General features: G+C 49.3%; 1 protein-coding gene across 16 annotated transcripts in view; it reads right to left on the reverse strand.

The window, feature by feature from the left end:
• Window positions 1–17,696, reverse strand: part of SYT17 (synaptotagmin 17) — a 102,251-nt gene that overhangs the window by 12,869 nt on the left and 71,686 nt on the right. For 12 of the 16 annotated variants that reach the window (XR_012035535.1, XM_072835935.1, XM_072835927.1 and 9 more), the window contains one exon: window positions 3,397–3,447. The exons of 1 other annotated variant lie outside the window; for it this stretch is intronic. Coding sequence is in view for 14 of the 15 variants with exons in the window: in XM_072835935.1 (XP_072692036.1) it covers window positions 3,397–3,447 (51 nt within the window). In the remaining variant the exon portion in view is untranslated. Of the gene's footprint in view, window positions 1–3,396; window positions 3,448–14,082; window positions 15,440–15,640; window positions 17,306–17,696 lie in introns of those variants that run through there. 3 more of the 16 variants (XM_072835940.1, XM_072835938.1, XM_072835939.1) reach the window with 2 other exon arrangements.

The following is a 17,696-nucleotide window of genomic DNA, read 5'->3' on the forward strand; positions in this document are numbered from 1 at the left end:
ATCTGGTGGATATTTTTAATCAAGTCTCTCCAGGGGAAAACAAGCTCCCTCCTCCACACTGCTAGTTCCTTTGACTTTTTCCACTGAACAAACGGTGGTTATGGATGCCTGGAGTGAAGCACACCAGAAAATGGGGCTGTGACAGGTCACTACTCAATTACTCCCTTTCCACTGGGCAGGCAAAGGCCTTTAATTAGCAGAGTCTGGTAGGCAAACAGGCATGAGTTTGCCCTGGGACGATAAGGAACTCCACCCTGCCTGGTATCCCTGCACCCCCTTTGCCTCTGGGATTTGTGAAACGGAGAACAGAAGGATCCCAGAGGTCTCTCATCAGCCTGAACCCCAAAGTAGCCTGCACTAATCCGGGTCTCCCTCCTGAAGGGATCTCTCTACGTTTATGGCTTTTACAGATAAGGATGGCAATGTGATAAACAGGACCAACACTGCCCAGCTTTCTTCTGACTCACACATTGTGTCAAGCTCTTTGTACCCATTGATTCATGTAGTGCCCACACATCCTACAAGGTAGGTACCACAATCACTCCCACTTTACAGAGGAAGAAACCAAACGACAGAGAGATTGAATAACTTGCCCAAGATCACACAGCTCCTTTTTTTTTTTTTTTTTTGATCACACAGCTCCTAAGGGGCAGAGGTGGTTTTTAAAGCCAGGCTGTGTGGCTCCAGATCTAATTTAGGGATTCCTGCTCCATTTTTTCTTCTTTTAAAAAAGATTTTATTTATTTATTTATTTGAAAGAGAGAGAGAGCATGAGCAGGAGGAGGGGAGAAGGGTAGAGGGATGATAACCTGAGCAGAAGGCAGAAGGCAGATGCCTAACCGACTGAGTCACCCAGGTGCCCGGGTTTCCTGCTGCATTTAAGCCCATTTCCTTTTGTCTCAATCTTGATGGTCTGGTCCTTCATTCATTCATTCTCTTTTTCATTCAACAATTCCTGTTGAGCACCTACCTGGGCTCAGGCAGCTAGTTGGCTACATGCTGGAGATATGGTGGCTTCTGAACTCTTGGGTCTTACAGTCTAATGGAGATTGACTTTAAGAAAAATTAGCACAGGGCTGTCTGGGTAGCTCGTTGGTTAAGTGTCTGCCTTCGGCTCAGGTCATGATCTTGGGGTCCTGGGATCGAGCCCCATGTCATGTTGGGCTCCCTGCTCAGCAGGGAGTCTGCTTCTTCCTTTCCTTCTGCCTGCTGCTCCCCCTGCTTGTCCTCTCTCTGTCTCTGTCTCCGTCAAATAAATAAATAAAATCTTAAAAAAAAAAACAAAAAGAAAAAGAAGTACAGATATAAAATGTCATTAATATGTTATTTGTGGATGTGTGTCCTGCGAGCAAAAACTTGAGGGAGCAGCCCCCTAATTATTGTGGAAGCTGGTTGTTTGTTTGCCCCCTTTTCCTCCCTAGTTGAACTGGGGGCCGCCACATCCCTCTCTTCAAGGAGCCTGTGGGTGATTACGACAGAGTCCCCTTTCCAGATGGGGGAATTTCAGGGTGTTGTCACAGGAGCACCTAAAAGGGGCATAGACGGATTTGGAGATCTGGGAGTCCTCCTGGAGGGGATGATGTGTCATCTGAGACCTGAAAGATAGGAGTCAGAGAAAATGTTTCAGGTGCTCGGACACAGGAGGTGCAAAGGCTCGGAGGTATGAGAGAATGGAACCTTTGGAGAACATTTGCAAATGGCTCAGCCTTGCTGGGAATCTGAGGAGGGTGGGAAGGCAAGAGATGAGGCCAGAGGTGACAGAGGGAGGGTGGAGGGATAGAGAGGGGAAGAGATGCACAAAGGAGCTTGTTGCTCTGGAAACCAGGAGGCCAAACTGCAAGGTCTTTTACTTCAATTAGCAGCACTAAAGGCCACCAAGGTCTCTCAGCTGGGGTGGGAGTCAAAGTCTTTAGGAGCTCTGAGCTTATGAAGAAAAAAGCACACACCAGTGGAGTTCAGGGCTCATTTTTCCCCCCTCTCTCTCTTTTTAAAAGAATAAATTGTCACCTTCCCACTCAATCTGGCTGCTCGCTCCCCTGGCCCCAATCCAGCCGCCTACAAATGCACTACCCTGCCGCCTCCTGCCCAGATCAGCCTTGAGAGCCGGCCAGGAGAGGAGGTGAGGAAGGCTCTGGGGTCCACATCCCAGCCCCCACCCCACTCCCACGACAGGGGCCCAGATTCCAGGAGGCAGGAGGAAGTGCTTAACCTTCCTAGAAGGTGGCCCCTGGGAGGGCTCTGTTGCCCTCACCGCCTTTGCTTCCTGCTGCCTCCCTGACTACATGTCCCACTATCAGGCCGTCCTCTTCACCCGTGAGGCTTGGCTCTGGTTGTCAGAACCGGGGGTCCTGGGCCTCTCATGCCTAAGCTTTGCTTTCCCTTCTCTGGGTCACCCTTGTGGCCACATGATACAGAGGGAAAAAGCACTGGGTGACTTCTTGTATTGTCCAAAGAGTGGCCATTCATTCGGTGGTGAGTTTGTAACTGCTGAGACCAGCCTAGGAGGGCACCAGTATCCCCATTTCACAGCTGAGGAAACTGAGTCTCAGAGAGGTTAAGTTACTTACTCCCACAGCTGGCAAGTGGTGCTATCAGGGTGAGCTCAGAAATCCTTAAACAAAGGGCGCCTGGGTGGCTCAGTCAGTTAAGAGTCTGCCTTTGGCTCAGGTCAGGATCCCAGGGTTCTGGGATCGAGGCTCTGCATCCAGCTCCCTGCTCAGCAGGAAGTCTGCTCCTCCTCCTCCTCTCCCCTCCCATCTCCCCCTCCTCTTGCTCTCTCTCTAATAAATAAATAAATCTTAAAAAAAAAGAGAAAGAAATCCCTAAGCACTTCCAGAAAACATCTTTTTTCTGCCCTTGGTTTTCTCATTTGCAAGACAGATATATTAAACACCAAATTTAACAGTGTCATGGACTGAATGCTTGTGTCTCTCCCTCTTCAAATTCATATGTTGAAGCTCTAATCCCATGTCTTTGGAAGTGGGGCGTTTGGGAGGCCAGTCGAGTTAGATGGGGTCATGGGGGGGCACTCATGATAGGACAGGTGCTCCTATAAGAAGAGAAAGAGGGGCCCCTGGGTGGCTCAGTTGGTTGAGCGTCGGCCTTCGGCTCAGGTCATGATCCCAGAGTCCCAGGGTTGAGTCCCAGGTTCAAGTCCCAGGGTCGAGTGCCTGAGTTCCAGGTCTGGCTCCCTGCTCCGTGGGGAGCCAGCTTCTCCCTCTGCCCCTCCCCCTGCTCTCTCTCTCTCAAATAAATACAATTTTTTTAAAAAAGAAAAGAAAGGAGAGAGACCAGAGTACCCCCTGCACCTCCATGCACCCCCGCCCTGCCACCACCACCTCTCTCTCTGCCAGGTGAGGACACAGCACGGTGGCCATCCGAGGGCCGAGTACTCACCAGGAGCCAAGTTGCTCAGGATCTTCATTTTGGACCTCCCAGGCTCCAGAACTGTGAGAGATAAATTCCTACTGTTCAGGCCTCCCAGTCTATGGTATTTTCACTATACATTATAGCAGCCTGAGCCGACTAAGACCAAAAAAGTTAATCAAGCAAATAATTCAATGTCTCCTGGGTTCCTATTCAGCTTTGGGGTCTGTGCCCTCACAGTCTCACCGTCTGGGGAGAGGAACCAGGGGCAAGGCCACGAGTCATGCTACCCTAAGGCGCGTTCCAGCGATATGAAGACTCCTTGTGCCCATAGAGGAGGCCTGGGGAGTGGGTCAGTGTCCGCGGGGCACTCTGGGTTCTGGATCTATGATCCAGGCCCCAGGGTGTATTCTAGAAAGTGGGGACATCAGGTTGCTCAGACCTCTATGCTCCAGCTTGGACTCTCGAGTCCAGCGGCCCCCGTTGGACACTCAGCTCTCCGTGCCTCTGTTTTCTCATCTCTAAAATGGACACGATGATGACGCCTACTTCACAGGGCAGCCACGGCCCGGCTCGTAGTGGGCATTCCAGAAAGCACTGGATATTACTAGAGCAGAGACAGCCTGGGCCCCGGAACCTGCCCACAGCAGGGAGTGCAATGCCAGGTTCCTGGAGGGAAGGACAGGCCTGATGCCTCGCCTACCCCCGAAGCCCTGCAGAAGCAGCACCCCCACATCCCCCCCCACCCTGGCTTCAAACGCGCCTTGCCGAGCCAGGCACGGAAACTTGACGGTAATGGTTGAAGAGCCCTAATAGCAAATATTTATGCCGCTTTTACAACGTGCCAGGCTCTCTTCTAAAGAGCTCTACACTCATTAATCCACTTGAACAATGTGATCGAAGCCAGGTTTGGAGGAAAGGGTTTGGGAAAAGGCTGTAGTCCGGCTAAACCCTCCCAAGTCTCTCAGAAGCATCTAAAGGGATTTCTTTCCAAAGCAAATCCAGAAGTATGGCTGAGTCGCACTAGGTGCATGTATTTGCATGTTCATGGAAAGTCGGGAGCCGTGGGATGAGTGATGAAATGACTGATGCTCTGTCCTGCTTTGCACAGAAAGGCTGAGATCCGGGGAGGAAGACGACTGGGCCCATTCTCTGTAAGGAGGGCTCCTGGCTGTGCACTCACCTTTGTGGTTGGCAAGGCCCACCATGACCCTAGGGAAGCCCTCCCTGGTCCACATCAACGTGCACACTCTTGCTCACTCTCTCTCTCTCTCTCTCTCTCTCTCTCACACACACACACACACATGCTTACACTCACACACTCCCTTCTGGGTTGAAGTCACTTTCATCTAGAAGATCTGTTGCTCCGGCTCCAACTAGGCTTTCTGCTGGGCTGGGAACCTGGAGAGCAAGAGAACCACCACTTGGACGGAGGATGACCTTGGCAGGGTCACTGGCCTCCACAGGCCTCAGTTTCTACAACTGTTACATGGGAGGGGTGGGCTGACCGGAATTCCAAGCTGTGTCTCCTGACCATTTCTATCACATCACCAACAGCTGGAGCAGCAGAAGAGCTGGCAGTAATAACTCATGTGCTAAGCACTTCCTCTGCAGGATCTCACTGAAGATCCCCAAAACATTTAGTAGGCGCCATTATGATCCCCAGTTTCCAGGCGAGGAAACCTGATGCTCAGAAAGAGGTGTCACAGGAACAGGCTAGTGAGAGAGACTTCCCACCTGTTCCACTTGCAGACTCAGCCTCTGGCCCTTCCCACACACCCCGGACGGAAAGGCAAGGCTGTGGGATGTATGAGGCAGACCTCAAGGATATTTTGTCCACCTTCTCCCCTGCTTGCCCATTGCATGGATGAGGAGACTGAGGCCCAACAGCAAGGATGCAGAGTTACTGTGAGGGACTGAATTTCTGTGTCTCCTCCTACCTACTTCATATGCTAGAGTGTTAACCCCCCATGTGATGGTGTTTGGAAGGGGGGGTCTTTGGCGGGTAATTAGGGTTAGATGAGGTCATGGGGAGGCCGCCATGATGGGATTAGTGTCCTTATAGGAAGAGGAAGAGAGGCCTGAGTGTGCACGTGCCCTTTCTCTCTCTGCCATGTGAGGACACAAGGAAGGTGGCCATCAGCAAACGAGCAAGAGAGCCCTCACCAGGGCACAGAATCAAGCAGCACCTCGACTCCCCAGCCTCTGAACTGTGAGAAATGATTTCCTGTTGTCAAAGCCACCCAGTCTGTGGACTTAGTGATGGCAGCCCGAGCGAAGACAGACACTCAGAGAGTTTATGACAGAAGCTGAGTCCCTAACGCTTGCCCAAATGAACAAAGACTGCCACTCATCTGCCACCATCAGGGAAGGAGCCCAGGTACATCTGAATTTCAGACAACAGATCATTTTAAGCTTATGTCCCCGGCAATATTTGAGACATGCTTATACTAAAAGATGATTGTTTATCTGAAATTCAGATGTACCCGGGCATCAGGTATTTTATCTGACACCTCTATCACCCCACTGTTTAAATTCACCCCAGCTCAGTAACAGCCCAGGAGTGGGGTCTTATGGGAATCTTATGAATATTTCATTATTAGATGCGCTTTAATAGGGATCCAAATAGTATCCCTGTCATAGACTTATTGTGGAGGTTAAATAAATCAAATCCATATACAAGGAGATCCCTGGGTGGCTTAGCAGTTTAGCACCACCTTCAGCCCAGGGTATGATCCTGGGGTCCCAAGATCGAGTCCCGCATCGGACTCCCTGCATGGAGCCTGCTTCTCCCTCTGCCTGTGTCTCTGCCTCTCTCTCTCTGTCTGTGTGTCTCTCATGAGTAAATAAATAAAATCTTTAAAAACAAAAACCAAAAAACAAATCCATATACCAAAAGTGCTTAAAACAATGCCTGGCACCTAGTGAGGGCTATGTAAATCCCAATTGGTTATAGGTATTCTTATTATTTTAGATATTTTAAACAATGTTTGGGAAGAACCCACAGGGTGGAGGTGACAGGCAAGATCCTCAGTCCAGAGCAGACTGAAGGATTCACGAATCTTCCCACCCAGACAGGTCCCTCAGAGTGAGCACCCGGGTCTCCACATGGCAAAGAGGAAGAAAGTGAACTCATTTGAAGCCCTGAGTCTTTCAAGTGGGACCATGGGGGGCAGAGGGGGGGCACATGCCAGAGGCTGACAAGTCCTATTTGCAGGGGACACAGAAAACCCACAGAAGTGGGCCACGGAGCAGTGACCTCCAGGGAGGCCATGAGAGGGACAGCTGTGTCCCCTTGCATGCCCAGCCTGTGGTGGCACAGCAGCAGGTTTGAAAGGTCCCTGGGAACAGCTGTCACAGCCAGGGTGGGGGTGGGGGGTACCCAGATCCAAATCCCTACCCAAAATACCCTTTTCAGACCTTCCTGTGGTGCCAAGCTCCAAGCCTGAAGCACTTCCCCACTTTATCTCCCTCCCTGTGCAGAGTAGCCCCAAAGGGTGCCACTCTGACCTCCATTTTCCCAAGGAAGCTGAGCTCAGAGAGGTTAAGACATTTGGGTGAAGTCACACAGTTTTTAAGATGCAAAACTAGGATTTAAAATCAGGACTCTCGGGGCGCCTGGGTGGCTCAATCGGTTAAGCGTCTGCCTTCACCTCGGTCATGATCCCGGGGTCCTGGGATGGAGCTCCATGTGGGGCTCCCTACTCCGCAGGGAATATGCTTCTCCCTCTCCCTCTGCCCTTCCCCCTGCTGTGCACTCTCTTTCTCTCAAATAAATACATAAAATATTTTTTAAAAAATAAATTAAATCAAGACTCCATGTCTGAGCCTGGGACAAAGCCCCCCGAGTGGGGGACGGGGAGCCGGGGGTGCTCCCACCACTCCCCTCTGCCCAGCGGGCCTGCAGAGCCAGCCAGGCCTCACCGACAGAATCAGGTGTCCGTGAGGTGCCCTCTCCACCTGCTCAGGCCTGGCCCCGTGCTCACCTGGGCTGATACTGATGTCCGTCTGTGGAAAGGCCTGTGCACACAGGAGGGCCAGGGAGGCCGCGGCCCATGACCCCCACCTTTGCATCCTGAGCCCCGAGGAAGCCACCTTCAGGCCTGAGTGGAGGAGACGGGCCCTGTCACAGGAGCTCTCTTGGGAGCAGGCGAGAATTGCTGAGCTCAGGCCACTGGGCTAGACCCCAGTCTCCTCCTCCTCCCCTCCCATCTCTCCTCCCTCCTCTCTGCACCGCTGGAGACGCTCAGGCTCAGAGGGACAGCCTGAGAGCTGCCCTGCTCGGCCAAGAGAAACTACCGCCCTGCCTCGGAGCCGCTGCGTGGCTTTGGGCGTGGGTTCGCTTCTCTGAGACTCAGTTTTCTCCTCTGTGAGATGGGAGAGTAACAGAGCTTGCATCCTGTCTGTCACAGGAGATAAAGCATCTGGGGCTCCCTCGGAGGAAATACATAGCAGAAGGTAAAAAGAGAGGTCGGAGGGGCCTGCGTGCTTGGGCTCAGCTCGTCCCCACCTCACACTGGCCCTGAAGGCAAATGTTTGAACACTGCTTGCCTAGGTTGTGGCAAGGAAGGCCTAGGTGGTTTACCCTCCTCTCTTCCCCTTCCCTTTTCAGGGTTTCTTAAGAAGGGGTTAAAGGAGGGGCCAGCAGAAGGTTCCTGATCCAGAATAAGCGTCCTACCAAGAGAAGCACATATTATCATTTGTGCAGAAGTCTCATGTGTGGTTTGCTCAGACTTCGAATAACTGTTTTCTTTTGTTAAAAAAAGATCTTATTTATTTATTCATGAGAGACACAGGGAGAGAGGCAGAGACACAGGCAGAGGGAGAAGCAGAGTCCCTGTGGGGAGCCTGATGCAGGACTCAATCCCGGGACCCCGGGATCACGACCTGACCCAAAGGCAGATGCTCAACCACTGAGCCACCCAGGAGTCCCAAAATAAATGTTTTCAAATCCACTGGTGTTTCATGGGGAGTGTCACTGCATTTATGAATTAATATCTCTAAACATCGGAGCTTTACTCTCTCCCACTTCATGTGTTGTCAGGGAGTCACTTTGCCTTCCTGAGGCTGCAGTTGCCTCCTTAAGACAATAGCGGGTAACAGCAGTCCCTACCTAGCAAAGATGAAATGAAATCACCTGTTTGTAAAACTTAGCACAGATGCTGGCAAGTAGTAGGTGTTCAATAAGTGATAGCAAATTTCGCTATCGTACCACTGATCCAGAGTAAGCCTTTCCTAGCAGAAGACCCTGCATACTCTCCACCCTACACCCCCCCTCCCCTTCCTCTCCTGAAATGCTCCATCAGGTGCTCTGACACTGTGTGTGGCTGGCACCCGCAGGGAGGACTTGAACCTGTCCCAGCCACTCGTTTTATCTCTGGAACACCCGCTGCTGTGCCTGTGAGGCATAACTTAACTCGTGCCCACGCAGCATGCGTTGCCCTGCTGGCACTGGCTGGAAAGCCTGCCAAGGCCTGACTCAGGCTACAAGCACAGCTCAGGCTCAGTTTCCTCCTCCTGCCTCATGTCTACCAGTTGCCTCAAAACTTTGTGCTGGTGCACACCCCCAGAGCACGCACGTGTATTTATTTAGGAATGACATACATTTATTATATAAGCGATGTGCATGGATTACCTACGGTACTAGCAGGTCTGTTATAATAAAGTTCCCCTCCCCCCAAACTGACAATTTTTTTAAAGGTTGGTACAAAACATAAATAAGTTTGGAGCTTTTCTCCCCACGCTCCATCATCTGGGGCACTGCATTTCGGGGGCTCCTGCTGTCACAGAAATCAAGCACCCTTTGAGTGTGAACTCACCAGGTAGGGGAGGAGGGTGGTCGGACAGAGGCCTTCGGAAATCCTTTGGGAAAGTGGAGGATCCTGTGATTTGGCAAATAAACTAAATGATGTGTGTCGATAATGTGTTGGCAGGTGATGGGTGAAGGTTTTGGTATATGGGTTCATGCCCCCTCTCTGGATGGAAACAAGCAAAGTGTTTGTTATATGCTCAATCCCATGCATGGTCTGTCGACCAGCAGCACTGGTGTCTCCTGGGAGTTTGTTCAGAATGCAGAATTTCAGGTCCCAGGTCAGACCCACCGAATCAGAATCAAGGGGCTCTGTGTATGTTAAAGTTTGTGCAGCATTGCTCTAGACAGGGGTAGGCAAGCTTTTTCTTTTTGATTCTGTTTCTTAGGGGCACCTGGGTGACTCAGTGGTTGAGTATCTGCCTCTGGCTCAGGTCATGATTCTGGGGTCCTGGGATCGAGTCCCTCATCAGGCTCCCCAGAAGGAGCCTGCTTCTCCCTCTGCCTGTATCTCTGCCTCTCTCCCTGTGCCTCTCATGAATAAATAAGATCTTCAAAAATAAATAAATAAATTCTATTTTTAAATAAAAATTGTATATATCTAAGGTGTGCAACATGATGATTTGATAGACACACGCACAGTGAAATGATCCTGTAGTCAAACTAATTAATATATCATCTCACATGGTTACCGTCTTTTTGGTGAGGAGAGTACCAGAAATCTACTCTCTCAGCAAATTTATTTGTATATTTTATATATTGATGTATATTTTGTACTCATACTCATCATATTCATGATACTCATGAGTATGCCATATTCCTCATGCCGTACATTAGCTCTCTAGACTCATCCATCTCACATTACTGTAATTTAAACTTCCATAAAGAGCCAGATAGCAAGTATTTTAGGCTTTGCAGGCCACATGGACTCGGTCACAACTACTCAACTCTGCCAAAGACTATAGGAATGGGCCTGGCTGAGTTCCAATACAACTTCATTTACAAAAACAAGCAGCGAGCTGGATTTGGTCTATGGGCCATAGTTTGCCAACCTTTGCTTTAGACCCCAAGTTTACTGACCAGAAAGCACTTAACAAATACAATCTCTGCTGTCATTTGGAGGTTGTGGAAGTCTCTTTGTAACATAGTGTATAGATTTTTCTGTCTTCCTAAAGCCTTTATTCATTGTGTGATGGCATGTCCCACCCTCCTGCCCCCATACACACATCCACACACACTGTGCTCATGGTGGTCTGGGGATTCAGTGATGATTGTCCCCCCACCTTCTCTGCTCTCTATCATCTTATCATCTATCATCTATCTAGCATTTATCATCTATTTATTATCTATCATCTATCTATCTATCTATCTATCTATCTATCTATCTATCACCTCTTTTAGTTTCTTAGCTTTTAAAAAATTCTGTTTATCAACAAAACCAAGTCTCCTGTCCCCTTACCACCATTATAAAAGGGACAGTAAGAGGCTGGTTCATTTCATGGCTTTCCTTTCCGGCACCCACTGCAGTACCCATTATGTAAGTACATACTGATTATGTAAACCCATAAGCCTCAGTTTCCTTATCTGCAAAATGGGAACAAATCAATGCTGGCCTCATAAAAGTGCTTAGAGCAGTGCTTGACATGATAAGCACTTAATACACGTTAGCTACCATTAGATCACTATGCAACTTTCGAAAATACTAGAGGGGAAGGTATGTGGTTGAGTGGTAAAACCACCTCCCAATGGATAACTCCTGCCAGCCTTGATGGAAATGCCGTCGTTTTTTCCCTAGGCATTTAATCTTTAGTTTTTACATAGCAGTGATCATTCCTGAGTTTTTTTTTTTTTTTTTTTTAGATTTTACTTTTTATGTTTTTAAGAATTTATTTATTAGAGAAAATGAGCACGAGCAGTGGGGAAAGGCAGAGGGAGAGGGAGAAGCTGACTACCCACAGAGCTGGGAGCCTGATGTGGGGCTCGATCCCAGGGCCCTGAGATCATGACCTGACCTGAAGGCAGAGCTTAACCATCTGAGCCATCCAGGCACCCCTTTATTTTTTAAAAAAATTATTTATTTGAGAGATCTCGTGTGCGTGCCCTGGCATGGGGGAGAGGTAGGGGGAGAGAATCTTCGAGCTGACTCCCCCCTGAGCATGGAGCCTGATGCAGGGTTAGATCTCACCACCTCAGGAGCATGACCTGAGCTGAAATCAAGAGTCGGACACCTAACCGAATGAGCCACCCAGGCCCCCCTAAGATTTTATTTTTTTAAGTAACTTCTACATCCAACACAGGGCTCAAACTCACAACCCTGAGATCAAGAGTCCCATGCTCCACACCTGAGCCAGCCGGGCGCTCCAATCCCTGAGTTATTTTCACTGGTCTTTTTGAATATAAGAAAGAGCACGTAGCTCACTGGCAGTGGAAGATTGGCCATCCAGAAGGGAAAGGAGTCCTTTCTTCCCCTGCTGTGATTCCCAGCATTCCAGAAGGGAAATATCAGTGCACCAAACAGCTGTTCCCGGTGCCCTGAGACTCAGCATGTCTGAGCTGGGCTGGCAAAGGTCACAGTTTCTGTCAACTCTCAAGAGTGGAGAGACAAGAGACAAGAGCCTCAAGGATTGGCTGTGGGAAAACAGACTTGGCTTTCAAAGGTCATCCCGTCGCTCCCATCCTACCTCCTCCCTTTGAACTTGGGTCCTCACGTCCCAAGAGGGTGTGTGCAGATGGCCCATGAATCTCCTTTCCCATCTTCTAGCTGAGGAAGAGGAGGAGGATGCTAACGAAAACATTAGCCCATAACAGGGCACCTTGGACCCAAGTTTCTATAGAAACCAAGTCGTTCCTTCACCTTCAACACGTTTCCCTCGTCTCCTGGCAGACTCTCCTTGGAGACATGGACGGCTCTGACATCCATCCTACAACTGTCCCCTCTGGTCAACCAGCAAACATCGCCTGACATGTGCTTCGTAGGAATAGCCAGCAAATACCGCATGGGTGCGGGCATCATCCAGGATAATCCTCATATTAACCATATGGAGTAAGAAGAGTCCCCCTATTTTCAGACAGGATAGTCCAGCAAGCGTAGTTGGTCACACCAGCTCTGCATTCGTCTCCAGGCCTGCTGAAGCAAAGTGCCACAGACAGGGTGGCTTAAACACCAGGGATTCATGGTCTCACAGTTCTGGAGGCCCAGAAGTCCAAAAGCAAGGTGTGTCTGCAAGGTTGGTTCCTTCTGAGGGCTGTGAGGGCCGGATCTGCCCAGGCCTCTCCCACTGTCTAGTAGGTGGTCATCTTCTCCTGTGTCTCTGCCCATCATCTTCCTTCTGTGCGTATCTGTCTCTGGGTCCTAATCTCTGCCCCTGCCTCTTTTTTTAAAAAAAGATTTTATTTATTCGTGAGAGAGAGAGAGGCAGAGGGAGAAGCAGTCTTCCTGTGAAGCAGGAGCCCTATGTGGCACTCGATCCCAGGACCCTGGGACCATGACCTGAGCCAAAGGCAGACATGCAGCCACTTAGCCACCCAGACGCACCCCCAACCTTTTTTTTTTTTAATAAGGACACCAGTTATACTGGATTAGGGCCCAGTCAATGGCTTCACTTCAACTTGACTACCTCTGTGAAGACTGTCTCCAAAAAGGTCACACACTGAGGGCCTGGGGGTCAGGACACCATGTTTTTGAGGAGGCCACAATTCAGCCCATAACAGCCTCTAGAGTCAGACAGGCCCGAACTGGTATTCTACTATCATTTACTGGCCACTTCATCTCATTAAACCCTGGCTTCCTCTTTTGTAAAAGGGGAGTCATGACATCTCCAGTGTGGGTTTCCGCGTGAGGACAACATGTTTGGCACTTCACATTGGGCTCAGCCCTCTTGTTATTACTGATGAGGGAGGCCGATGCCGGGGATGCTCCACCTCAAGAGTGAGCTCTCAGGCCATCTGATCTTCCTTGTGGCTGCTGCAGGCTGGCTGGGCATGCAGCCCAATAGGACAGTCCTCGTGTGCCAAACATTTCACATCTCCAGGGGTGGACCTCAGATCCTGAGGAATAGGCGTTGGGAGCTATATACCTCAGGTTCCCCATTACGATCACTTTTTTTAAAAAGAATTTATTTATTTATTTATTTGAGACACAGAGAGAGGCAGAGACATAGGCAGAGGGAGAAGTAGGCTCCCTGCGGGGAGCCCGATGCGGGACTTGATCTCAGGACCCCCGGATCATGATCTGAGCCGAAGGCAGACGCTCAATCACTGAGCCACCCAGGTGCCCCTATCTTGATCATTTTCAAGTGTACCCTACTGGGTCCCCAGTGTGCCTAAGCCCCAGTGACCCACAGTTCGAGTCAATGCAGCTTTCATCTGCTTTTCTCCTTCCTCTTTTTCTTCCATTTATGCTTCCTAGAGTCACCTCCCCAGTAAGCAAGCTGCACCCAAGTCCTAGCCTCAGGGTCTGCTAGGTAGGGACCCTAACCAAGGTACTGAGAAGACTGTAGCTCAGAGAAGTTATAAGGCTTGTGCAAGGATACACGGTTAGGGAGAGGTGAGCCCACGATTTGAACCACGGCTTCTTTGGCTCGAAAGCCCATGGGCCCAATCGCTGCTATTCCCTCACCTCTAGTGCCAAACGCCTGCTATGCTCCCATCTTCCTCATTCTGTTTGTTCTCTCATGCTTTTATCCTCTTCTGTACAACCATGATAAGTCATTTTAAGAAAAGGGAAATGTCTTCTCTTTTTTTTTCTCCTGAGAAACTTCACTGAACCTAGCCCTCCCGCCTTCCACCTTGACCTCTATGCCCTATTAGTGCTCTGAGTCATTGGGATGGTTTGTTACACAGCAGTAGTGACTGAAACACCTCGCACTCTTTGTGCCCCGTGTTCATGAAGAAAAAGAGAACTCAAATGCATGGCACAAATAAATAATCTTTAATTTCAATAAATAGCTCCCCATTATGCCAGACAATAGGCTGTGGGAATGATACAGAAGCATCCAACAGGGAGAGATCTATTCTAACTACACTAATTCCTTAGCATGAGAAAAATGACTTTGGGTCACACACAAACACAGAGATGCTCAGAGTATGACAAAGGAAGGAGTCTTGGATGGGAGTGTGGTGGCCATTTTCATCCATGTAGCTGTCCTTTGTAGGTCTTCTGGGTGCCACAATCACCACGAATCGGTCAAATAATGTTACTTTTGCTCTATCATATTCTATTTACTTGACATACACACATGCTGTTACTGAAGGTGGGGTCTTGACAAACAGGAGGACACTGGGTGAGATTTTGCTGGGAGAGGCAGAGAGAAGGGAGGGCTGAGGACTGAAGTCCCGCCGAGCGCCTTGCTCACCAGGAGGACACACAGGGACACACACGTGTTCACCTGGGAGGGCACACACATGAGAACGTTCACATACATACCCACAGGGGGTCCTTAGGAGTAGGCTAACATGAGGACAAGTTCAGTTAAGCCAGGGAAGTTTCTTACACCGGCATATTTCTGGATGCCACTTGGTTTCTTCAGAGTCTAATCTATCACGTCCACTAAAGAGAAGACAAAGTACTTACATTTTTGGGGAAAGGTATCAGGTTTGAAGAACCCCAGGGAACAGCAGCCTGTTCAGAAGCCACCCAGGCAGCAGCTGTGCATTCTGGGTGTGGGGTCGGGCCTCCCACATACTGGCCAAGCTCTTGGAGAATTTCATCTCAATGGAGGCTGGCACCCTTGGGGAGGCCTTTCTCTGGCCTGAGGGTTAAAAGTGCATTTGGGGGTAGGAGTATCAACAGGAGCAAGTACTGCCAGTAAGTCTCACAGCAGAGTCCACTCTGCTTGTGACATATAGATGGGGTTTCCAGAGAGTTCTCAGGCTTTGCTCATTGAGAGCAACCATTTTGTGTTCAATAGTCAGCTTCCTCTCAGTTCTGAGAGGATTTAGGGTGTGTGTGTGTGTGTTTGCGTTGTGGATATAATAGGCATGTGACACATTTTCTGTCTTAAATTTTCTTCCTTTTTTTTTTTTTTTTTTTTTTCCCAACAAATGAAAGCTGCTTTCCCTGCAGCCCTCAGGTCACCTCCAGCGAGGCGGGAGACACGCGGTCACACTCAGCCCGGGACCTCAGGCTGTGCCACTGCTCCACGGCGGTGCGGTGAGTGTTGAGCATCCGCCGCCAGTGGTTGGATTCAGAGGGGCCCGAGGAGTACTGGCCGATGACAATTCTTCCGATGAAGTCATTGCTGCTTTTCATGTTGTGGCCAAACACTAGGGAGCCAGAGGGGCGAGGGCAGCAGGGAGGAGTTAAGAAGAAGGAGAGAAACAGAACAGGGAGGCAGGAACAAGACAGAGGTCGTTAGTTTACAAAGTCCTCAACTGCAGGCATGGGCTCTTTGCTTTTAGGACATAATCTGTTTCTTTTATTTCTTTTATTTTTTTATTTTTTAAATTTTTATTTATTAAAAAAAATTTTTTTTCATCTGTTTCTTTTAATGGTAAGAACTCCCACTTCCCCTCATCTCATCCTCCCGCGAGTCCCCTCACTCCAGGTGCACTGGGTGGCCTCCTGTTCCTCACCACGCCAGGCCTGTTCCTGCCGCCCGGCCTTTGCACTGGCTGTTCCTTCTGCCGGAGAGCTGCGTCCTCTACAACATGCAACATTAAGCTCACAGCCATCGCCCTCCCACGCTGTCTACAGGGCCCTGTAGTTGGGTAGTTCTAGGGGGACAGTCAACCATCACTGGAGTCTGGTTGAGTAGTTAACCCGGGGGTAACTTGGGGGTTCCTAATTGAGGCACTGCTGACATTCTTTGTTGTGGGCGCCATCCCGTGCACTGCACGATGTTGAGCAGCACCTCACGCCTCCATGCAGTGCATGCCAACAGCACCACCCCCATCAGCTGTCACAATTCAAAATGTCTCCAGACAGAACCCAATGTCCCCTGCAGGGCCAGTTCACACTGGATAAGGGCCGTGGGCCATGGGGCCAGATGTCCTCGGTGACCATTAGGCTAGCTCTGGGAGCCTGAGACAAGGGAAGGCATCTCTCTGAGACTCAGTTTCCTTCCAGGTTAAATAGGACTCTTGACAGCACTTTACCTCATATGTCACTGTGAGGTTTTGGTGAGATACTGTATGTAATGTCTCAACACACTGTACCTAGAGAAGCCCTCGTTGAAGGTTATATTGCTATTTTGACCCCAAATTTCTGTCTGTGGACCTTTTATAAAAGAGGCTTTATGTCTCCTCCGTTCTGGGCAACGGAGGCAAGCTTCCTGCGAGAAGCGGCCACGGCAATTTCTTCTACCCCTTGGTGTACTGCGTGTCTCTTTGGAAGGCTTCTCTGTTAATTCCAATGCAAAGCTTAATTTGTGTCTTTCAAGCCTAATGAGATGGTTAGCTTGATTTATCTTCCCAGCCAAGTTCTGCCTAATTCTTTATCTGCGTGTGGGTAGTCCGGGCATGCCATCTCGCTAACGGGAAGGCAGGCTGTGTCTGTGTTATAAATGAAGGACTGCAGAATGGGAAATATCACAGATTCACCCAGCAGGAGCAGAGCAAAAGCGGGCTGGATCCCAGGAGGGATGCCGATTATCAAGTAAACCAGCTAAAATATGCAGCCAAAAACAGAGCTCGAATGCTAATGAGCCTCTGTTCTCCCCTGTGGGGTTCACATCAAGAATTCTAAATGATAAAAATTGGGGGAGGGGCAGGGAATGAGAAGAAAGAAAGAAAAGTAGAAAAACAAAAACAAAACTCCATCCATTGCCTTAATACCAAAAAAACTCAGGGTGAACAAGGCTAGCCCGTTCCAATTGAGTCCAGTACCACTCAAGGGTCCAGCACCTGTCAGCAATGTGGACAAAAATTGGACCATGTATATTTTTTGTAACTTGCTAAAGGGCTCAGTATGCACAGGGAGACCTTGTGAAGATCCCTTGCTGAAGGGAAAAATTAATTTTTTTAAAGATTTTATCTATTTATTTATGAGAGACACAGAGAGAGAGGCAGAGACACAGGCAGAGGGAGAAGCAGGTTCCATGCAGGGAGCCCGATGTGGGACTTGATCAGGGACTCCAGGATCATGCCCTGGGCCGAAGGGAGGTGCTCCAATGCTAAGCCACCCAGGCGTCCCTGAAGGGAAAAATTAGGACAGGAATCTTTGCTTAATAAAGGACATTACTAAGGAGTATTTGAAGTTTTTTTTTGAAATGGTAACACTTAGGAACCACACCCGAACCACCACTAACCACGCCTAGTAGGCAGTGTAAGGTTTTATCTCACCAAACAAAAGCAAATTACCAGAGTCTCCTTCTATGTGGGCCTTGATAAAGCAAGACACTATCAGGAGGCCATTTCAGGCTTTATTTGGGTTTCTTCCTTGAGGGCAAAATACTCTATCTTCCGCTGCCTCTCCAAAGCTCAAGAATTAAAAAAAAAAACATCCAAGTAAATGACTGTAGGTTTTCCCTGGGAAAAGGTTTTTAAGAAAGGAAATCTCAAACATTCTCAGGTATTGTTGGTG

The sequence above is a fragment of the Canis lupus genome, chromosome 8, assembly GCF_048164855.1.
Source record: "Canis lupus baileyi chromosome 8, mCanLup2.hap1, whole genome shotgun sequence".
Classification (NCBI taxonomy): Eukaryota; Metazoa; Chordata; class Mammalia; order Carnivora; family Canidae; genus Canis; species Canis lupus.